The sequence below is a fragment of the Notothenia rossii genome (genome assembly GCF_949606895.1).
Source record: "Notothenia rossii genome assembly, chromosome: 10".
Lineage (NCBI taxonomy): Eukaryota > Metazoa > Chordata > Actinopteri > Perciformes > Nototheniidae > Notothenia > Notothenia rossii.
Genome location: NC_136908.1, coordinates 40737123 through 40761909, shown reverse-complemented (window position 1 = coordinate 40761909; position 24787 = coordinate 40737123). Strand labels below are relative to the sequence as shown.

General features: G+C 39.8%; 1 protein-coding gene and 1 long non-coding RNA gene across 5 annotated transcripts; both read left to right on the top strand.

Moving 5' to 3' along the window:
- Positions 1-267: 267 nt before the first annotated feature.
- On the top strand, positions 268-20255 carry LOC307022723. The gene is made up of 2 exons (XR_013803488.1): positions 268-847; positions 17099-20255. It is a non-coding gene; the product is annotated as an uncharacterized lncRNA (long non-coding RNA).
- LOC307022712 (uncharacterized protein) lies at positions 12743-22788 on the top strand. Of its 4 annotated transcripts, none has more exons than XM_079655598.1 (2): positions 12743-17259; positions 21301-22788. In XM_079655598.1, the coding sequence occupies exon 1, from the start codon at positions 13857-13859 to the stop codon at positions 15444-15446; it is 1590 nt and encodes a 529-aa protein (XP_079511724.1). In that variant the 5' UTR covers positions 12743-13856; the 3' UTR covers positions 15447-17259; positions 21301-22788. The 4 variants fall into 4 exon arrangements, with proteins under 4 accessions (XP_079511724.1, XP_079511723.1, XP_079511721.1 ...); XM_079655597.1 differs by having other exon boundaries at positions 12743-17831; XM_079655595.1 differs by having other exon boundaries at positions 12743-18972.
- The last annotated feature ends 1999 nt before the right edge of the window (positions 22789-24787 follow it).

Sequence of the window (24787 nt, the reverse complement as noted above, 5' to 3'; positions counted from 1 at the left end):
GTGTAATGGGGTCTGGATCAGCAATGTCAGACGTCGCATAGCCGAGGGGCTTGGAATTGAGTATTCCCTCCACTTCCGCTAGCACCGTCATCAGGACCTCTTCAGGCAACGTTTGTTTTTTTAGGACCACTTGCAGAGAAACTTTGGCTGCTCGACAGACTCTCATTCAGGAGCATCAATGAAGTGACCCGCTCTGGTGAGGATAAAGCAGCCATTGAACTACTGGAGGACAAGACTGTACCTGTCACAGTTGGCGATGTGTCTGGCTACGCCACCCCATTACTGCGTAAGCAAAGTGCCCCCTCTCTGCATGCACCTCCTACTGCAACAATGGCTCTCCTAAGAGCTACAGAACGTCGTCTGTCTAACAACCCCAAGCTATCTGCAGTCTACAATGAGGAGATTCATAAGCTGGAAAAGGCTGGTTATGCAGTGAAGATTAGCTCTGAAGAGGTGAGCAACTCAAAGGAGTCATGGTTTATTCCCCACCATATTGTACAATACAATGGTAAACACAGAGTCGTCTTCAACTGCTCCTTTAACTACCAACAAGCCTCTCTTAATGACAATCGGCTTCGTGGACCGATCCTGGGCTCAGCGCTGCTTGGCGTGCTGCTGAGGTTTAGAGAGTATTCTGTGGCCATCAGCAGAGACATACGTGGCATGTTTCATCAAGTGCGTCTCCTCCCTGAAGACCAACCACTGCTCCGCTTCCTGTGACGAGACAGGGAGACAGATCGCAGTCCAGATGTCTGCGATTCATGCCGGATATGTACAGCGTAGGGCACTGAAGAACGATGTTGTTCCTACTTTGTTTGGACCAGCGGGAGACACGGGTACACAACCTGTAAGTATTCATTGTTGTTTGTGTATTTATGATGTTTAAAACAAACAAGGGATCTACCACGACTGTTTAAATGTGTAAACGTTTTTCGGGCTACTACGTTGGGATCGCGGAGAAATGCTCTCCGCAGACCCATGCTCACATCGTTATAAACTTTTTTCTTACTCAATATCAAGCCACACTTATTGTTTTTACTTCGGCTGTGAGTGTTTGTGTGTGCTCAGGATAAGTTTAGCTTGTTCTCCTGTATCGCCGAGACGCCGTCACGGAAAGCCTGTCTGCTCCTAGCAGCAGCTCACACAGCTGCGAGGAGCTGCGAGCAGCAACGAGCCTGTCAGCTTTGCGACCAATCAGAGCACACTGAGCTCACAGGGAGGGGGGGCAGGAGCTCCAACAAGCCGTTTAGGACAGAGAGTGAATACCGGTGAATGAATACACATACTTTACAGAGATGCTGTAGGAGAAACCAATGTGAGTTTGGAAAATTGCACAGTATAAATCTATTCTAGAAGACCTCAACAATGGAATTATGATCAGTAGAAATGGCCATGACATGGGATCTTTAATTTAATATCTCTGGCTAGCTATAGCTACTTGCTAACGGTTTAGCTTACCCGAGCGATTCAAAGTAACGTCAACAACGTTGCTGTAATTTATGCTTTGCTTACATGTTCGCATAACTTGGAGATTTACTGACATTTACATACCTTGTTCAGCTGGCTCAAGCGGTGGCTCTGGGGTTGTTGTGTGAGCCACCCAGGGCCGGCCCGTAGCACTGGCGTTACAGATGTTCGCCTAGGGCGCCAGATCTGGGGAGGCGCTGCGCTGGTAGAAAACATTTTTTGACCGTTGGTGCTCATCCTAATTTTCGGCCTTGATGTAACAACATTCATAATTAAGTAAATGTAAAACCCTTTTTTAACCCGGTTACACTTTTCATTTGCCCTGTACGATGGGCGCTGTAAGTGATGAAAATGGGGGATGTTGGCTTATCTGGCGCCCGCAGCTCACAGCCAAAGTGCGAGTGAGCTTGGGAGCGAATGAGGGAGAGAGGGAGGGTGCACTGGTACCGGCACTGGTGTTATTAGAATCTGGTGCTAGCTGCTCTAACGGATATTAGAAGAAGACGCTTCTACAATAATGTGGAGGGAGAGTCCTCTCCAGTCAGACTGAGAGGCTGATAACTACAGCTCAGTGAGGTAAAGGACTCTGAGTATTTAGATAGTTCACTTTAGTCTAAGTTATCTCAGTGGGTCTCAAACGGTTTGGTCACAATTTATGTAAACAAATATTTCCAAGGCACTCCTTTATAATTATTGGGATAAAACAGGTTTGAAATCATTTGAATGTATACTATAGGACAGTAAACCAAAAATATTGTTTAAACTGGACAGATTAAAAAAAATGCACGAATAAATAAATGTTAATAGGTCAAATAAGATATGAATGAACAACAAAAATAAAATAAGTTACATTTATTTGTTATGTGGACATTATTTAAGTGGGGGGCGGATCTAACCTCATCTAGGGGGGTTTCGGGGCATGCACCACCAGGAAGATTTTTTGTAAATGTTGAAGTTAAAAGCATTAATCTGGTGCACTTTGAGAGCAACATGAAGAGATCTATGGATACATCTCTCAACACCCATATGAAACAGAACTGTAAGCAGATTTTTTTCTTTATGGATATTTTACAAATTACTTCCCTTTTAAACTGTATTCTTGTTTATTAATAACAACTTTTTTTTACTGTCATACCTGTTTACTTTATTCTCTTATTGTTCTATAACTATAATGATCATATAAAGATGTGCCTTTACCTCACTGGTTGGAGAAAAAGCTTCTTATATTCGTTAGCATAGCTAGCTAACCAGATGCTAATAACAACAACGTTATTGACTGTATGATCAGTATGACAGATGAACAGATCGCCACTGGGCTTTCAACTAAAGACACAGCCACGCAAAAACTGCGGCATGTGTACGGCTCCTTATGGGTATTGCAATTTGTGAAGTCCCGGCCCGGAGCCGCGTTCTGGTGCTCTCCGTTAGAACTACACTCCTGTCAGACGAGACATATACCACGTGATGACATGTTAGGCTCGTGTTGTGTTCAAGGACCCTGACCTTGGCCAGGAAAAACAAGATTGTACCTCGAGGGCCGTACCAAATGGTCTGGCGGGCCGTATACGGCCCGGAGGCCGGAGGTTCCCCACCCCTGCCCTAGTAGGACAGTAGGGTATAATGAGTTCTTTAAGGTAAGATGGCGCCTGCCCATTAAGGGCTTTGTAGGCGAGAAGAAGAATTTTAAATTCTATCCTGTGTTCTATAGGGAGCCAGTGTAAGGCATCCAGAACAGGAGTAATGTGGTCCCTTTTCCTAACTCTGGTTAGTACACGAGCTGCAGCATTTTGAATCAACTGAAGCGACTTGACTGACTTCTTGGTACACCCTGATAATAAGGAGTTACAATAATCCAGCCTTGAAGTAACAAATGCATGGACTAGTTTCTCTGCATCGTTTTGAGGCAAGATATGCCTGATTTTTGCAATGTTACGTAGATGGAAGTAGGCAGTCCTTGAAATTGATTTTATGTGGGTGTTAAAGGATAAATCCTGATCAAATATAACACCAAGATTCCTTACAGTCTCACTGGAGGCCAAATTAATGCCATCCATAGTTAGTATATCTTTAGATAATTTGTTTCGTAGATTCTTCGGGCCAAGTACAATAACTTCAGTTTTGGTCGTGTTTAACATCAAAACATTTAAGGTCATCCACGTTTTTAAGTCCTTGAGGCGGTCTTGAATTTTATTTAGATGATTAATTTCATCAGGCTTGATTGATAAATATAGTTGAGTATCATCCGCATAACAATTAAAGTTTACAGAATTATTCCTTATAATATTGCCTAACGGAAGCATATATAGTGTGAACAAAATAGTTCCAAGCACTGAGCCCTGTGGCACTCCATGGCTAACTTTGGTTTGCATGGAAGATTCATCGTTGACACGTACAAACTGAGAGCGTTCAGATAGATAGGACCTAAACCAGCCTAAAGCAGTTCCCTGTATGCCAACTAAGTGCTCTAGTCTTTGCAATAGGATATCATGGTCGATAGTATCAAATGCAGCACTAAGATCGAGCAAGACAAGAATAGAGACAAGTCCCTTGTCTGAGGCTATTAGAATGTCATTTGTGACTTTAACAAGAGCTGACTCTGTGCTATGTTGTGTTCTAAAGCCAGACTGAAAATCTTCAAATAAATCATAGTTTTTTAAGTAATCACACAGCTGTTTTGCGACTGCTTTCTCAAGAATCTTTGAGAGGAACGGAAGATTAGAAATAGGTCTATAGTTGGCTAAAACCTCTGGATCGAGGTTGTGCTTTTTAAGAAGCGGTTTTATCACTGCTACTTTGAATGATTGTGGAACATAGCCAGATAATAAAGACATATTCATAATATTTAATAAAAAAGTGGTAGATAGGACCTAAACCAGCCTAAAGAAAAAATACTGTGCAATTTTCCAAACTCACATTGGTTTCGCATACAGCATCTCTGTAAAGTATGTGTATTCAGCAGTACTCACTTTCTCCACTAAACGGCTCACTGCAGCTCCTCCCTCCCCGAAATCCCTCCCCCCCCCGACCCTCCGTGATTTCCTTGTTTAGCGATAGACAGCCAAACACAGCCAAACTCAACCTGAACACACAAAGTCACAGCCGAAATAAAAACAATAAGTGTGGCTTGATATTGAGTAAGAAAAAGGTTTATAGGTTGATAAATGCTGTGAGAATGGGTCTGCTGAGAGAATTCCGCCCGATCCCAACTGTCTGTTATCAGCCTGCAGCACGGAGCAGAAATCAGCAGGGCTGCCTGCACTGAGTGTGTGTGTGTGGATTGGTCAATTTGGACCAATCAGCGGGGGCTTAACGTAACGGCTCCGCGGACGTAACGTAACGGCTCCACGGATTGGCCCATTTAGTTCCGGGTACGTGCTTTCGTAAGCACGTACCCGGAAGAATCAAATGGATGATGACGTCATGATGACGTTTCACCAACGAGGCGTTTTGGGGAGGTATTTTCCGTTTTAGAGTTTTACTCGCTACAGGTTGTACTTTGAGGGTTTTGACTCTGCACACCGTTTACATGCAGAAAAACCCTCATAACACAAGGGGACGGGTAATAACCGGAAAAACATGTGACCTTTAAAATGTTAAAAAAAATCTTCCTCCGGACCCCCCTAGAGGATGTGACGTCCACCCCCCATTCTATTATGTATTCCTTGGATACTCTATTGATCTTTATCTTTTCTATTGTAAGATTCTCTGGCTGGGGCGCCAACTCAAATCTCGCCTAGGGCTGCAAATCTTCTAGAGCCGGCCCTGGAGCCACCACTTGAGAATTGTCGTCTTTTATAAGAAAAAATGTTCTTATGTCCATCTTCAAAAACTCTGAGTACGACTGACAGTTTAAACATTGTCACAGGATAGGTACCTGTCAGCCAATAAGACACGTTTATTTCCATGCAACTCTCTGGTGATTGGTCTGGTGTCTTGCCTCTGTTGCATTCACTGAACACGGGAAATTACAATCCTGCCTTCCTCTCTAGTGTCATGATGAGGTTCAGGTAAAGCAGGGTTAATGTATTTTATATTATTGAGGTAGAATTTTCCGGGCCAGGCGACGCCCCTGATATTGAGTATGTCCTGGCAGTTTAGGGGATATAGTGAACAGCACGATGTGAGCTGTATTCATTAATAGATATTCATGCTTTTAGCTACAGTACGTTGGTCAGAATGATTATAAATAGATAGAAATCACACATAAATAAGGTAAATAAGACGCAGCACTTTTTATTTTATTATTTATTTGCTGTAAATAGCTGTCACCCTAACTGGAACGCTTTATGTGTGCAGAGTAAGGGGTGTGAGTGAGATTTGATGTCATGGATTGATAACATTTTTTTTTTCATTTTTGCAATGGGCAGAAAACACTTTACCAAGCAAATGATAACTTGCAGAGCTAATTAATTTTAGAATGTTCTGTTCTGGTCTCTGCTCATCATAAAACAGTAAGACTGTCGTCCCACAGAGAGCCCTGCAGAAAATGAATAACGCTTATCCTCATTCAGAATCCACATCATCTCCTGCTGTGCAGCAGCTGTGCACCAAGAACCAGTCTTTATTTAATGCTGTGCACGACTTACTCATGAATACAGAACCATACGTGGGAAGTAACTGGTATTATTTAGCAGTGTCACGTCAGAGTAATGTCTGGGCCTTTCTGTCTCACTGTCCTGAAACATCTGTCTCTGTCAGCCTGTTTTCACTGCCTCAATGTCAGGGTGTAATTCGCCTGTCACGCAATTTGATCTAAACATGTTACACATCAACATTGCATTTATAGGTGTTAGGGAGTTCCACTGCTTATGTGAACAATTGTGTAAGGCCTTTACTGACTCTGAGGGAGCTGTGTGACGTCTAACAAATGTCTGCAAGTGATGTCACTCCTGTCAGTGTCGGTTTGGTCTGAAAACTAAAAGTTGAAAAGTCAAAAAGTCGGAGGTGTGGATTTAGACAGAAGAAGGCTAACAGAGATCTTAACATCTCACAGACTGCACACCTTTGAGGCCTGTTACATTTTGGGTTATCTCTATTAACAGATATCTGCACATGATCGAAGAATCACCTGCATCTGAGACAGGAACTGTACCTGAATCTTAATTAAACATGTGAGTATTGGTGATTCTACCTGTATTCAGCATTCATTACCACCTTTAATTGTTTGGACTTTGACCTTTGTTTGAGAATTTACAGTATATTGCACAATAGCAAAAAGGTACAAATCTGCCAGAAGTTTCCAATATGCAATAGGCAAACCGCCTAAACTATCAGGTTACTAAAGCCTAATGCAAATCAATATGGTTTGCATGAACAGGAGTCATTACAAAAAGTAACTATAGCTTCAGCATGTTAATGACTGACGACCTGGTCTGAAATCAGGACAGGGCCATGGCGCAGATTGAACCCGCCACATGTAGAGGAGCTGCACCTGACGTGCACTCAGCTTGAATTGATCGGCTGGTTCAGAGGCTGCTGGTCAGCAAACAGCTCAGGAATCAGGCCAGCATGTAGCAGATGCACAAGTCATGTACTGCTCTGCACTGTCACTTTAAATAATACAGTAGTCACACTCTGTTTCCATTTGGAATTCACTGCAGACTGCACTCTTTAAAATTTGATTTTACGGGGGAAATAACAGGCTCCCCATGCAACATTCTTAACACTTACTTAGCCTAAAGCAGTGGTTCTCAAACTGTTTCTGTCAGTTACTTTGGAGAAAAAAAAAGTCGGGCCCCCCCAACACAAATAGTCACGTAATGGGCCAAGTTAAAATTTATTAAAATACATCAATATGAACGTGAGCATTCCTTTTAAAAAAATTAAAGAAAACACTTTGCTAGAACAGTGATAATAAAACAATGCTCCATAAGTCTGTGTGTTCCAAAAAATAAATACATAATACAATTGTGCAATTCCTTTGCCAGAACAATAAGTTATAATACTTTGCCGCTTTGTAATCTGTGCAAAAAAATGAAAAGAAAGAAAATGCTGATATTTGGCAAAGTGTGTCTTAGCATTAGTGGCTGCAATGAGCCTGTTTTGCACTGCATATTTCTTCAAAACGGGGTTGCAGGCTCAGTGGCGGCGCCAGAGATTTATTTTGGGGGTGCTGTGGGGTAGCTTGACGTTTCATAGAGGGTGCTCAAACATTTAGGGTTTCCCATCAATGTACTGGTCACTACAGTGGAATTTTCTACTGCAACACTCCCCATGCAAATACACAGCGTACCCGCGTCAGTTACAATGAAGGCTCGATAATCAGCTTACGGCATATAGGTGTAAGCAGGGGTAAAGTGCTAAGTGGGGAGTGGACCCAACATAGGGGGGTCCGGGGGCACGCTCCTCCTGGAAGATTTATTGTTAAATATTGAAGTTAGAAGCATCAATCTGGTGCACTTTGAGAGCAAAATGAAGAGATCTATGGATAATGTTAGAAATTAAAATCAATGTTTTGATGGTATAATGTGGCTTAAACATACCGTCAGTTTAAACGCTGTTTTATACTGAAAAAACCCGAAATTCTCTTGCACAACCAGTTAAGCTTTTATTCTGAAAATCCTTCATCTCCGGTTAACATTTAGCATGTGGCTAATATACGATTTCCTCAAGAGGTGAATTTTGTAGCGAAACGACATGGAGTGGTGCAAACCGAAACCTACTGATTTAACACTACAACTATAGATGTCAAGATACTACCAGGCTGAATATTAAATGAAGGTACAGTTTATTTGAATACATTATTGTTTACAGACGACAGTAGCATGTGACAACATCTGGAATGACCGGAAACCAAACCAGCCGTGAAGTATTTTCTGTATTTTTTACAGTATTGATTACAGCGTTTAGAATGTGTTACATGAAAAGTGATGAAAGAGAATATGAGGAGAAAAGGCGTGTAAATCAATCAATCAATCAATCAATGTTTATTTATATAGCCCAATATCACAAATGTTACATTTGTCTCAGTGGACTTCACAGTTTGTACAGAATATCAGTATGACAATACGACACCCTCTGTCCTTAGACCCTCACATCGTACAAGGAAAAACTTCCAGAGAAAACCCACAGTTTAAAGGGAAAAATGGGAGAAACCTCAGGGAGAGCAACAGAGGAGGGATCCCTCTCCCAGGACGGACAGACGTGCAATAGATGCCGTGTGTAAATTGAAAAGATAATACATTTGCAACATAGGTAGTCCAAATGTTTGGAAATGCATGTGTGTATAATAGGAAGATGAATCCACGAGGATATCCATCCAGGACTTATGATCCAGGACCACAGCCACGACTCAAGATCCAGGACTCGCGATCCATGACACAGGAACGCAGGATCATCCATGACTCCGGATCCCGGCGTATATAGACACCAAAAAGAAAGACATTTGGGGAAGCTGGGTTAATCGGAACATGAGAGTACACAGGTATAGACAGAGAGAAGGAAGAAGTAAGATGTCCCCCGACAAACTAAGCCTCTATCAGCAAAACTAGGGGCTGAATCTAATCAGCCCTAACTATAAGCTTTATCAAAAAGGAAGGTCTTAAGCGCACTCTTAAAAACGGATAGGGTGTCTGGCGTCCGAACACAAACTGGAAGCTGATTCCACAAAAGCGGAGCTTGATAAGAAAACGCTCTGGCTCCCATTGTACTTTTAGAGACTCTAGGAACAACCAACAACCCTGCATTCTTGGAACGCAATGCCCTAGTAGGACAGTAGGGTATAATGAGTTCTTTAAGGTAAGATGGCGCCTGCCCATTAAGGGCTTTGTAGGCGAGAAGAAGAATTTTAAATTCTATCCTGTGTTCTATAGGTAGCCAGAACAGGAGTAATGTGGTCCCTTTTCCTAACTCTAGTTAGTACACGAGCTGCAGCATTTTGAATCAACTGAAGCGACTTGACTGACTTCTTTTTACACCCTGATAATAAGGAGTTACAATAATCCAGCCTTGAAGTAACAAATGCATGGACTAGTTTCTCTGCATCGTTTTGAGGCAAGATATGCCTGATTTTTGCAATGTTACGTAGATGGAAGTAGGCGGTCCTTGAAATTGATTTTATGTGGGTGTTAAAGGATAAATCCTGATCAAATATAACACCAAGATTCCTTACAGTCTCACTGGAGGCCAAATTAATGCCATCCATAGTTAGTATATCTTTAGATAATTTGTTTCGTAGATTCTTCGGGCCAAGTACAATAAATTCAGTTTTGGTCGTGTTTAACATCAAAAAATGTAAGGTCATCCACGTTTTTAAGTCCTTGAGGCAGTCTTGAATTTTATTTAGATGATTAATTTCATCAGGCTTAATTGATAAATATAGTTGAGTATCATCCGCATAACAATGAAAGTTTACAGAATGATTCCTTATAATATTGCCTGACGGAAGCATATATAGTGTGAACAAAATAGGTCCAAGCACTGAGCCCTGTGGCACTCCATGTCTAACTTTGGTTTGCATGGAAGATTCATCGTTGACACGTACAAACTGAGAGCGTTCAGATAGATAGGACCTAAACCAGCCTAAAGCAGTTCCCTGTATGCCAACTAAGTGCTCTCGTCTTTGCAATAGGATATCATGGTCGATAGTATCAAATGCAGCACTAAGATCGAGCAAGACAAGAATAGAGACAAGTCCCTTGTCTGAGGCTATTAGAATGTCATTTGTGACTTTAACCAGAGCTGTCTCTGTGCTATGTTGTGTTCTAAAGCCAGACTGAAAATCTTCAAATAAATCATAGTTTTTTAAGTAATCACACAGCTGTTTTGCGACTGCTTTCTCAAGAATCTTTGAGAGGAACGGAAGATTAGCAATAGGTCTATAGTTGGCTAAAACCTCTGGATCGAAGTTGTGCTTTTTAAGAAGCGGTTTTATCACTGCTACTTTGAATGATTGTGGAACATAGCCTGATAATAAAGACATATTCATAATATTTAATAAAGAAGTGCTAATTAATGGAAAAACTTCTTTTAACAGCTTTGTTGGAATCGGGTCTAAGATACACGTTGATGGTTTAGAAGAGAGAATCATTGAATTTAATTGTTCAAGGTTTATGGCTGAAAAGCATTCTAGTTTACTATCTAGTGTAATATTAGAACTTACGTTTCCGGGAGCTGTTGATAATACTATACTGGTCAAAGGCAAGAGGTCATTGATTTTGTTTCTAAGAGTAACAATTTTATCGTTAAAAAAGCACATAAAATCATTACTACTGATTGCTATGGGAATAGAAGGCTCAGTCGAGTTGTGGCTCTCTGTCAGCCTGGCTACAGTGCTGAAAATAAATCTTGCATTATTCTTATTCTCATCTATTAATGAAGAGTAGTATGCTGCTCTCGCTTTACGCAGTGCTTTCTTATATTTATTGAGAGTAATATGCCAAATTAAACGAGATTCTTCAAGTTTAGTGGAACGCCATATCCTTTCAAGTTGTCTCGACTTTTGCTTTATTTTGCGGGTTTCGGCATTATGCCATGGAGCTAATCTATGTTGTTTTATTTTCTTCTTTTTCAAAGGAGCAACAGAGTCTAATTTTATTCGCAGCGCATCTGTAGCACTATCAACAACATGATCAATTTGGGGTGGTGTACATTTTGTATAAGTTTCCTCCCTTACACTCAGACATGCTATCGAGTTAAGTATTGGTGGAATCTCTTCCTTAAATTTGGCTATAGCACTAACAGATAAGTTTCTGCTGCAGGAGCTTTTGGCTAATGCTTTGTAGTCTAGTAACAGTACTTCAAAAGTTACTAAGAAATGGTCGGATAAAGCAGGATTATGCGGTTCGACTAATAGTTCCTCAGTTTCAATACCAGAAGTCAGAACAAGGTCGAGAGTGTGATTATAGCAGTGGGTTGGTTTATTTACACTCTGACAAAAACCAACAGAATCTAATATAGAGTTAAATGCAACAGTAAGGCTATTTCTATCATCGTCAACATGAATATTAAAGTCACCTACGATAATTACTTTATCTGTTCTAAGAACCAAAGCTGATAAAAACTCAGAGAATTCTGATAAGAATTCTGAATAAGGACCTGGTGCACGGTACACTGTAACAAATAAGATTGGCTGCACAGTTTTCCAGGTCGGATGCGTAAGACTAAAAACGAGGCTTTCAAAGGAGGTATAATTTAATTTTTGTTTAGTATTGATAAGTAAACTTGAGTCAAAGATTGCTGCAACTTCACGTCCTCGGCCCGTGCCTCGGGCAATATGAGTATTGATATGGCTGGGTTGAGTGGCCTCATTTATGCTGACATATTCTTCATGTCTCAACCAAGTTTCAGTGAGACAACATATATCAATATTATAATCTGATATTAAATAATTTACCAATATTGCTTTAGATGCTAGAGATCTTATGTTTAAGAGACCACATTTAATCTTCCTGTTTTGTTGCACTGTAGTAGTTGTTACATTTACTTTTATTAGGTTATTATGTATGACACCTCTATTAGGTTTTACCTTAAATTGTCCTTGGGCAGACACACACACCGTTAATATTGGGTATTTTATTGGGTTCGGGATTCCTATGGATGACTGCCTAGGAGAGAACGCAGAGAAGCGTGTAAGACTGCGACTCTGCCTCCTGGTCTCAACTCCAGTTTGTCATGGATTAAGTCCACAAAGCCCTGAAATGTTTGCCGAAATGAGATTTGCACCTTCCAAAGTAGGATGAATGCCGTGAGTTCATTTTCTTTTGTTCTATTTAACCCTGCATGCTATTCGTTTGTCTTTTATTACATGTCGGCTAGAGGCCAATCACTTCAATAGGTGTCTTTTGTTACGTTTTAAGTTAACGTGAATGGTTTTAGGCCATTAAGCAGTCGGGACTGCTTGAGGCAAAGACAGAGCCAAAGTTGGAAGCTGAGGTTATTGGAGTGAGTGTTTTGTGTTAACAACAGTGTGAGGCTGTTTTAAAAAAGTCCTTTTTCGAGGAAAAGGCCTGAGGAGTTTGAAGCTTTCAGTGGTTACTTTTTTCTGTTTTCAAAAAGACATTGCATGTGGATTACGACGAGAAGTGAGACATTCGTGCGTTAGATAGACGATATTCTTCTGATTGTGTGTGGATAGCGTCCCATTTTGTCCCATAATAGCGTGTTTAAACAGAAGAGATGACCATACTGGCTCTTAAAGTCAAAACATTTACGTACATGGGTAGAGGGCTATGACGTAAGGGTATGAGGCCCATTTATCATTGTAAACTAAATAGAAATGTTATTTTAAACTACAGTGTTGTGTGTTGAATTTATTAGACAAAATATCACCCCACCATTATTTCAACTCCACTTCAAGCCACGAGGTGTTTTTTCAAATCCCTTTGTTCTTCAGGTCAAAGGTTGGAAAACCAGTTGTCATCTTGTCTTGACCTCATGTTCACAGTGAACCACACGGCAGTCGCCATTTCATGAAATGCTAATTGAAGTACTCTGTTTGCTTTAACACACTGAGGCTAGGCATCCCATCTTGTAAAGAACATCATACTTCTTGTCAGAGTTAGAACTATTGGAAGTACTTCTGCTGGTAAAAGTGTATTGGCTGGTTTTGGAATATTCTTGTTTGCAAGTGTGTATTGGCGGTTTTGTGAATATTCTTGTTTGCAAATGTGTTTTGGCGGTTATGTGCTGTGTTGTTTAACCATAGTGTAATGTTCTTTATATTTTAAAGATATTTTTAAGGAAAATAAGTTTCTCCTTCTTAAAAACAAGTCAGTTTTGCAACAGCTATTCCCTAGTGGATTAAGCTGGAAATTAAAATAGCGCACTCTGGTGGTAGTACAGAATTATTACACAAATAGAAGAAACACCATAACATTTTGAAGTATAATTTTAAGTGTTATAAATAAACACATGCTTGATCGCCAAGATAGAATTGCAAGTGGTTTCTAATTATAAGATAAGAAACTTTACATAATACTTTTTCAAACACCAATTTATTGAAGCTAACACAAGTAGTGACATTAGCATAATTGCATACACTTCGGTATGCACTGTATACAGGAGATTTAGATTTGAACCAGTATTCATATTTCAAAGTCAAAACCATACATGGTACAATTTTTATTTTAACATTTCATATTTTAATTTTGCATAATTTGTATATATTAATTAACTTTATTAATATTTTACCTAAATCTTAAAAAATCTATAACTTAAAAAAACTAAAACTAAAAATTAATAAAACCTTGAGCAACTAAAAAAACAAAAAAACAGATTTAAAGTTCGGACGAACAGCAACGAAGGTGCTAGTCAGAAGATTATTGCTTCATCTTTGATAAGTTAATAAATAATTAGAGAACATTTCACCAAAACAAACTAAGTTGAGACTAGACGCAGAGCCAGGCTCAACAGCAGATATCAAGGGAAGGGTAAAAATCAGATCAGATGCTATGACAGTTCCAAATCTTAGACAAAAGACATGGAACCACATGGAGAAACTGTTGGAACAGTGGCAAACGAGAGGACTGTTTCCAGCAGATGATCAGCCTGGACCAACGAAAGCCCATAGAAAAGCTGTAGTTGAACATGAGAATGCTGAATACCTACAACAGGAAAAAGCATGGATCAAAGCCGGACAACCCTCTTGGTATGGACCTGAAAACATTGCTATGAACAGAGCTGAAAAAAGAAAAGTTATGGTTGCAAGTCTGGTATTCCATCTGGAAGATGCCAGCCAAGGATTGACAAACAGCCTACATGTGGTAGAACTCAGCAGAAGAATGGAAGAGGAGACCAACAGAAGAATGGAAGAATCCAACAGAATAATGGAAGAACTCTGCAGAAAAATGGAAAAGGAACTCAACAGAAGAATGGAAGAGCAGCTCAACAGAGGAATGGAAGAGAGACGAAAAGCAGATGAAGCACATAATGACATTATTGAAGAGAGACGAAAGGCAGTTGAAGCCCATAATGACATTATTGAAGAGAGACGAAAGTCAGTTGAAGCCCATAATGACATTGTTGCAGAAAGACAAAGGGAGGAAGATAAATGCCAACAACTTCTGGCGGAAAGACGACAAGAAGATGTAAGATTCCAGGACATGATGGCAGATAGACAACGGAGAGAACAAGAAGAACGAAGAACCGGTGCATATACCTCCATGCCATTGATAGCGGCTGGAAGAGGAGGATTTCAATACCAACCATGGACTCACAGGGACATGGAAGCATTAGTGTCAAAGCTACCTCCACTCACGAAAGGAGGTCAGAAGTGGGTGAATGATCTGGAGAGATACACAGCCAAAGACCACCTGTGCTTGGGAGACATGAGGGCCCTGCTCGGACGGATTGAAGGACGACTTGAAGTGAGAGCAATAGATTCCAAGGCCAAATGCACCAACTCTCCAGATTACATTTCCTTCAACAAAGTCAGGTCGAGGTATTGGGCTGCCATTCGTCAAATCTACCCAACAACACAGAGTTTACATGCCCTCAACAGCCTGAGAAAAGAACCGGGGGAAGACATGTATGCATTCCTGAAGAGATGTGAAGGAGTGTGGGAGGACTGCACTGGAGAACGACATAACGTTTCACCGTCTGTCGTAATGCTGTGGAAGAACGCGGTCATTAACGCCCTTCCCCAATCAGTGCAGGCAAGCCTGGGAGATGTGGTGGCATTAGATGCTATACCCATTGAAGAATGGAGACAACATCTCATTTACCACGATATGAAATACCAAGCAACCCAGAGGGAAAAAGACGAAGAAATTAAAACATTACAACTAACACTCTTGAAGATACAAATAGCTGAGAAAGATACCGAAGCTAATAAAAACAAGAAAGCGGCAAGGCAAATGGCAGCTACATCAGAGAAGGCAGGGCAGATACCTCCAACAATTCAAGCTCAGGAAGAACCAGAGAATGCAGGGCAGACATCTCATACAGTTAAATCTCAGATAGTGCCAGTGAATCAGATGGAGAACCAACAACCAGGAGGTTTCCGAGGAGGCAGAGGCAGAGGAAAAGTTCTCCGGTTTTAGGGATGCTACATATGCAATCAGCTGGGCCATTGGGCTAGAGATTGTCCACAACAACAAATGAAATACCCACCACATGCACCAAACAACGGCCCACCATGCAGTTTCCATGATGACGACGGAGGCAGGGGGTCCCAGAGATGTCAAAGACGTACAGGATTTCCAAACATGAACTAAATGCCACTGACAGCCTGGTATCAACCACAACAATGAGGAAGCTGAGAGGACCAGACCATCAGGTGATGCATCTTCAGCACCATAGTATTTTGAAATCCAGCTACATAGAGCCACATATGTCACCACAGGAGGGAGAGGTTGAATGTTATTTAAAAGATAGTGAGTAGAATATTGCATTTACACATAAAGCATCCACAGAGTAGTAGAAGATTAAGACATAGTAGAACATTTAGCAGACTATTTTTGTAATTATGAGAAGGAAAATACATTACGAGTGATGTTGTTCCCCCACACAGAAAACTATTATGTCCACACAGCTAGTGAGGTCAAGAAGACGGGCTTCCACCCAAAATATGCAAGGGGCGGCGATACACCTGACGTGAAGCTGTCCAGACCTGAAAACAGAAACTCGATTCTGCTGTGGTGAAGTCTGGCTACAAAGGGAGGTGTTCCAATAGGGTCGCTTGTCTCAAACCAGTGAAGAAGTCAACAAGAACCCAGCTGAACTAGAGAGTGACTGTTAGCGGGAGAACTGTGACGGAGCGACAGAGACTGGCCCAACATTTTCCAGCCAGTACATAGATAGACCCCGTCAGAAGACCGGGGCTGTGTTTAAAGGGGAACTTCATTTATTCTTAGCCAGAAGTGCAGTTTTTAATCAAACAATTATGTGATTTATGGAGTCAGATTACATTTTTCTCATAAACACAATTTTATAATCGGTCTGAAGTATCTGTTTTAAGGCATGAGCTGCAGATTAAATAACATAACACTGATTGAGAGCTTGGTTGAAGAAGTTGTAGGGTTTTTACAACAGTTTCAAGAATCAGTCTTAATTTATTTATTCTTGAGTAACTTTACTGATTTATAGTGTAGTGCGTAAGGCAATTTCTCATTTTGAGTGAGGGGCACCAGCCCTTCATGCAGGTCACTCTCTGTGAGAATAGTTCATATTTTCCCTCTAGTTTGGAGAAATATTATTTTATCATATGTTAGTTCAGTAGTGTCAACCAATCCTCTAATCCTAGAATTATTGAGACGCATTAGCGATACCAGGGGTATTGTTTTTCGCAGCAACGATGATGCATAATACCATGACAAAAGCCATTATTGAAACAAGTAAACTATTTTTTTGTGCTAATGGCAGATTTTTTAGTGAATATGCATTTATACCATCAGAAAACCATACATCATACGATATTTTTGTACCCCTTGTGGGTACACGGAGAAGTTATATTTATTTAATGCAACGTTATGGGTTTTACATGTCCTGTTCATAATAGGGTAATCATTGCAATATTAATTGAGCATTTTATGCTCAAAGGAGGGAGTGTCATGATTATACAGATATGTTGATTTCAGTGACGTTGTAGTTAATAAATAATAACATGTAGTCAACAATAGGTCTCATAACAACAAGAGGTATGCCGAAGCTTGGGCCTATTGGGAGTAATATTATGCAAGTTTTGTCTACACAGGCTAGGAAAACTACAGAGATACCAGACGAGACCCCAGAAGAGACTCCTGTTCGGCCAGGTGAATTGGTGAGGTTGAAAGTTCACAAAAGACAGTGGGCTCATCCCCGGTGGACGGAAGCGTGAAAAGTTGTAACAAACTTCACACGCGCTCCGGTTTAAAGGTATAGAAAAAGGAGCAAATTGAAACCACCTCACACATTGTCACCCTTCACTGGCATCTTCCAGAACATTATTGGGAGTTAGGACTGATTTGGCAGAGCTGGAATAAAACAATAAATAAAAATAAGATAAAGATAGAAACAGCTCAAAAGACAAATTGTCTATAGATTTTTATAGATTGTACATTAATGTGAAAACCTATTTTTTGTTTTACATCTGAAAAAGAGTCCAATTTTTTGTATATGTTATTTTTGTACTCATTATTTAAATTCTGTAACGGACACAACCAGGGATAAAATAGAGATGATGACAAGAACAAAGCCAAACCAATTGTGGGGTACCCTAGGGATAAGAGTTAGAATAGCATTGTTGATTGTGCTCATTACACTTGGCACCTTTCTTGTTGAAAGGGGAGTACAATATCAAGTAAAACATGGAACCATTAGTTCACTCATAGAGAATGCCCACATCACTAACAAGACTCCAGCTGTGTTTCAGAGACTTTCACTTATCCCCAGAGCCAAAAGATCAGCTGAGCAACAAGAGGAGGAGTTAGAAATACTCGTTCCCAAAGGTGAGGCGGTTATAATCAAGATGATTCACCCCCCCTATATGCAGTTCTTGTATCAAATGATGGGATGGGTTTAAGTGATCGGGATATGTAGGTGATGGGGATTTACAGATTAGGGGAATCTCTAAATACACTGGATCCATGTTTTAGTCTGTACCAGAAACACTCCCTGTTAAGCTATGAACAACCGACCGGTGACCTATCTGAGCACAATTATTGAACATGATTGTTAGACACAGGCTACTAACCCACAAGTACAGCTTTGTACGTACAAACTCTATGAACAAGATTCCCCAGCAGATAGTGGCGACATTGCAGATATGTCCAGTCACAAAAGTTACTAAGGTTCTAAATAACAGTGGGATTAAAGTGATGGAGAAAATATGGAGACGTTCTTTTATAGTGTGTGAAATATGTGGTGCTTGAAACCTGTAGGTATTTAAATGTATAGAAGAAAATGGTTTCCTGAAATAATTAATTGGAGTAAACATGTTACAGTGGGTGAAAGCAATGTTTAGGGATATGGTAAAATTATTAGTAGACATGAATTGTGTTTAGATGACATTTAACAACTAAGATGGATAGTAAGATTAGGAAAATAGAGTGGAAAGTTGGAATTTATTTTACCTGGGTGTGTTAGAATTTAACTATACGTAATGCCTCCCGAGATCTCTCTCTCTCTCTATCTATCCGCCTGTCAGACCACTACGACCCCATCGTCCAAGCAGACAAAAGACCTCACCACGGAAGACTCCTCCTCCTCCATCGAGCAGACAGAGAAGCAGAGCTGAACCATCTCCACCTGAGGCATCCAGAACTACAGGTGACATAAAAAGGCACACTCTCATCGGTCCCCCACAGGACATGAAGTTCCAAGCTGAGCCACAAGATTTGGGCACAAGAGCAGAGTGTGGGACATGAGAGCGGAATACGCCCTCCATGCAACCAGTAGAGACTGTAAAGGAGGAGATGAAATGCAAAGCAGATGGGACACTGAAAAGAGTTACAGCGGAAGGATCCAAGAGCGGATGGACTGAGGAGAAGATGGACGGAGGAGAGGACAGGACGGAGGAGTTGACATGGTCCAGCAGAACGTGAGGGGGTCGTGGCTTGACAACCAGAGGGGGAGAGAAGGAAAACGGGAGTGAGTGAGTTTACACATAAACACACTTATTCACCAACGAGAAATACGTAAAGAAAAAGATTTATTAGCCATGAATTAATCAATTGGTGAATTTATAAAGAAAGAAAGAGGAAACTATTAAATAACCCTAAAAACACACTGAGGGTAGAACATATTATTCAATCTTTTCATCATATGAACAAATTATTCTTTAAGAGTTTTTTGTTCATGTGTGAATTTGGGGAAGATTTAATTTGTTACAGTATAGACCTACAGTTTAAAGGGATGGTTTTAGTAACCACTCTATAAAAGCAGACAAATCTTTATTTGTATGGAAAATGTTAAAGGTAGAGCTAGTACCAAGCCAAAGATAGTATTCCAATCTAGAGTATTGATTTCTCCATTGTAGCATGGTTATTACCTCAGGAGGGAAGATTAAGGTGGAAATAACATTTGTTTTTCGTCCAAGATGTAGAGTTTTAAAAAGACACTGGGCAAAGAGATTGCACATTTTAATTTAAAAAAAACTAATATAATTGGGAGTAATACATGCATGGCCTTGGATCCTTCATTGTGATGGTGCATATTTTACAACAAACATCGTTCAGGGAGAAGGGGTCGCTCAACCCACCCAGCAGATGTTTTAAATCTTACTTGCAGCCTCAGAGGGAGCGCACGGCACCAGAGTATGCATTTTTTTTTAAAGACAAGCGCCACCAGCTCCATTTAATCAGGGATGACCTAACATTTAGAGATGTTATTTAAAGGAGAAATATATCTGCCATAAGTGTAAATTCCTGAATTGAACTACAAACCATTAAATGAAATGACTTCTGTTTTTAAAATCCTTGTTAAAGGAGGGAGTAATTATCACATGCTCGGCACCCAAGGTTCCACACACTGTTAAAGGGGTTAGCATAGCTATTTAAGTAGACCAGAATTGAAAATAAATTAGTATAATGCGTTATTGATATTCCACCGGTTCTCACACCATTTCAGGGACTTTATCACTGCATTAGAACAGATCACCCAAATGTACTTAGTAGGAACTTTTAAGTGATGAAATTCTACAACTGTTGTGACTGACCAAAATCTTCTCCCAGAAATTACTGTCTAGAATGGCGTACCCCAGAGTAGAACGCCACCCTGTATACAGATGTTGATGACAATGATGAGTTAGTTTGAATGATGTAGAATGACATGGATGTTCGGAGATGAGATTGTTCAATGAATGTCCAGCCGATGTGATTCTTCACATGATGAAATCATGTGAAGAAGTGAGCAAAATAAAATGCTAAAATGGAGTGAATTCAATTTATTTTGTACTATTCCAAGATAGTATATTTTTATACTTCCAATTTATTTTAAACTATTCCAAGATAGTCTATTTTTATACTTCCAATTTATTTTACACTATTCCAAGATATTTTATTTGACTTTATTATTTTTATACTATTCTAATATGGTAGATTTCATGTTGTATAAATCATTGTTATTCTAAAATGGTTTGTTTCTTTTCACTTTGTTTAAACAAGTGCCTTAAAACTGAGCGTGGTATGAGAACGGTTTCTGTGAAAGGAGGGAGGAAGAAATGTTCTGATACCAAGCATTTGCTGCTATTTTGAAGAATGATATTGAATGTAAAAACTAGAAGTTATGCACAAGAAAAAATGTTTAAGTTTGAACCAAGTCAAAGTATTTTTGGAAAGTTAGGGCTATTGAACCATTCCATTTTGATTGTATGTTTGTAACATGAGTTATGTGCTATGCAAAGTTCAGATGAAGAACTCATTGATTTCAGTATTAGATACACACCTTTTAGTTGTGTAAGGAGGGACTGTTAGAAATTAAAATCAATGTTTTGATGGTATAATGTAGCTTAAAAATACCGTCAGTTTAAACGCTTTTTTATACTGAAAAACCCAGAAATTCTCGTGCACAACCAGTTAAGCTTTTATTCTGAAAATCCTTCATCTCCGGTTAGCATTTAGCATGTGGCTAATATACCATTTCCTAAAGAGGTGAATTTAGTAGCGAAATGACATGGAGTGGTGCAAACCGAAACCTACTGATTTAACACTACAACTATAGATGTCGAGATACTACCATGCTGAATATTAAATGAAGGTACAGTTTATTTGAATACATTATTGTTTACAGACGAGAGTAGCATGTGACAACATCCGGAATGACCGGAAACCAAACCAGCCGTGAAGTATTTTCTGTATTTTTTAGAGTATTGATTACAGCGTTTAGAATGTGTTACATGAAAAGTGATGAAAGAGAATATGAGGAGAAAAGGCGTGTTAAGCATGTATTGAATGTGAAAAGTACCAATCCTCTGTTTAGAGACGAGGCGAGCCGGCTGGCGGGGAGGAGCCAGCAGAGGATATATAACAGCACCGGACGAGGGATTCTCTCTCTTCTCTTGCTCAGGAGAGCCGGTGTCGGTACCAGATGTGTTCGGGGTACCATATGTGTTCGGGGTCCGTCTCTTACCAGTGACGTCATGACGTCACGACGTAATGACGTCACGCATTGTGATTGGCTGTACGGTAATTTACCCACGCTGTCTAGACTAGTATAGAGGGGTTTTTTGATCATTACATTACATTGTATTTAGCTGACGCTTAAGTGCATTCGACCAACAAGATAAAAACTTGAAGAAATACAATAAAACTTGAAGAAAAACAAAGACGAATGAGGAGAAGAACAAGAGAAATCGAAGGTAAGAAGTATATAACGTAATATGGTAGGTAATATGTAATATGTTCAGTGCCGTTGGTACGTTAGTTCAAACAGTAACAACGGACTATTTTTCTTAGCGTATGCATGTCAATTTAAATCAATACATACAACTATTTCACACGTACAATATTTTCTTAGCCCTAATACTTAATACTACTTATTTCGTTTTGATTGTTATATTTGATTATATTATATATTATCAATACATTATATATTATATATCAATATGATATACTTTTCTATATAATAGATTATCAAAAAAAGTATTTATTAAGTAAGGGATAATGTGCAGCAATCACAATCAAGTCCACAATCGAATCCATAAAGACAAAGTAAATCTGTTTACAGTTGTTTCATATGGATGTTGAGAGGTATCCATATATCTCTTCATTTTGCTCTCAAAGTGCACCAGATTGGTGCACTCCAAAGGGAGTGCTTGTTCTTCCTTCTGTCTGTCTGAATCTGTGTATTCTCATGTTCCGATTAACCCAGCCAAATTTTTCTTCTTTTGTGTCTTGATGTGATCTTGAGTCGAGGCTGATCCTCTTGCTGTGGTCCCGCATCCTGGATCCTCTATCCTGAGTTCTGGATTAAGTCGTGGACTTCGGGTCGTGGCTGAACCTGTCTCTGCGGTCCTGCCTGGGTCTCGTCGTGCTGCCTCCCTGAAGGCTCCCACAGGATTGTTGACATCTTCGTGGATTCATCCTATTATTATAGAAGAATGCATTTCCTAACATACGGTCTACCTATGTTGCAAATGTATTATCTCTTCGATTTACACACGGCATCTATTGCACGTCTGTCCGTCCTGGGAGAGGGATCCCTCTTCTGTTGCTCTCCCCGAGGTTTCTCCCATTTTTCCCTTTAAACTGTGGGTTTTCTCTTGAAGTTTTTCCTTGTACGATGTGAGGGTCTAAGGACAAAGGGTGTCGTTTTCTTCTCATACTGATATTCTGAACAAACTGCTGTTGTATTAGCTGTAAAATGTCTTTACTGTAGGGTATTTTTATTATTTGTACAGCACTTTGGCTCGACCAAAAATCGTTTATAAATGTGCTATATAAATAAAACTTGATTTGATTGATTTGATTTGAAAGGGTGTGCGCCAAGGTTCCATATTAGGACCAATAATTTCACCATATACTGTATGTAAATAATCTCTAATAATCTTTCAAATGCTGCTTTCTATTTCTATGCAGATGATACTGTTATTTATTGTTCATCCTCTTCTATAGAGCAAGTCTTGATTTCCTGCAGTATGCCTTTGATGTTATTCCATCCCATTTATCTCAACTCAAGTTAGTATTAAATGCAGACAACTCCAAACTCATGATATTCTCAAATCGCAAAAAGTTAACTTCTTTTCTCCCCAATATTTGTACTGTTCAAGGGACTGACATTGACATTGAAAGGGTCACTACATACACATATCTAGGTTTTATTATTGATCAGAACTTATCTTTCAAGTCACACACTGAAAATGTTGTTTTAAAATTAGGTTTCTCCTTTCAGACAAGGAAACATTTGATCTCTGCAACGTTTTTACCAGTATTGGATTCTGGCGATCTGCTTTACATGAATGCCTCTAACCAGTGCCTAAAGAGTTTGGATACTGTGTACCATTGTGCATTATGTTTTATTACATATATATATATTGTGAGTTTGGAATAAATATGCACTTCATGAAAATTATTAGTTGGTTACTGTTAGTAAAAAAACAGTAAGGTTAATACTGGATGTTTGTTACACTTGGATATGTTTTCTGTAACACTTGTAACATAATTATTCTCCAGTTTATGCATTTGAGTGACTTGCAGTTAATGCTCGACATTCAATTCAAAACCTTTATTTATCCAGGTAAAATCCTATTGAGATCAATGATCTATTTTTCAAGGGAGACCTGCAGCAGTAGGTTCCACATGAAGACATACAAACTTAAACAACAGAACAACAAAAGGACATCATACAGCAAAAAATACAGGGATTACAATTTACATATCTATCCACATGTACAGGTACCAACAGCATCTGACTGTGGAGCATCCAACCGAGCTTTAAAAACATGTAGTGGTACCAGCTTGGTAATTTTACATTCTTTTTGCAGACTGTTCCAAGTTAGTGGAGCTGCACATCTAAAAGCTTTCTTCCCTAAGACAGTCCTAGCACTTGGCACATTTAATAAAACCACAGCATGAGATCTCAGGCAATAAGTACTTTCAATTTGCCGAGAGATCAGGGAGCAGATATAAGATGGTACTTTATCTAACATGGCTTTGTAAATGAAAATGTACCAGTGACTGAGCCTCAGTACAGTAAGTGATGGCAAAACCGCCTTGGTTTACAGTGTACAGTGATGTGTAAGTGCTTTACAGTTTGTCACAAATCTCAGTGAACTGTGATAGTAAAACCTTATTGTGGTGTAATTATATATCCAAAGCAGTCAGAAGTCAGAAAATCTTTAGTGATGTTTAACCACTCAGAAGACAGCCCATCAAAATTAACACATTGGGACCTTTCAGAGAGGTAGTTCATCTTCTACATATAATAACGGACAAAGTAAAGAATGAAGTGTAGGCTATGTTTAAATGTTCGGAATTTGACCGTGTATGATGGTCCTCTTGAGTTGCCGTACAGCCAATGGCGTACAGCCATTGCTCCGTTTTCATGTTTTTTTAACATGTTTTTCACAAACATTTTCACACGCTAGGAGCATAGGAATAATTCAATTCGGTTCGTCATGATCTGTAGATGTGATTTGCCCCCGAGCACCCCTGGGTAAATTACCGTACAGCCAATCACAATGCGTACAATGCGTGACGTCATTGGTAAGAGACGGCCCCCGAACACATATGGTAACCCGAACACATCTGGTACCGACATCGGATCACAGCTGTTTTCTGCCTGAACAATATTCTGTCTGTAACACTACCGCGCCTTTTTAAATTAAAGTATCCCATTTGAATCTTCTCAGAGACTCCATTTAGTCTCATTTTAAAGCTTCTCTCCTGGACGCGAGAATAACGAACATATTTAACAATACATCTCTCAACCATGGCTGTATCCAGCATTGAGGTCACCGAGGACCGGA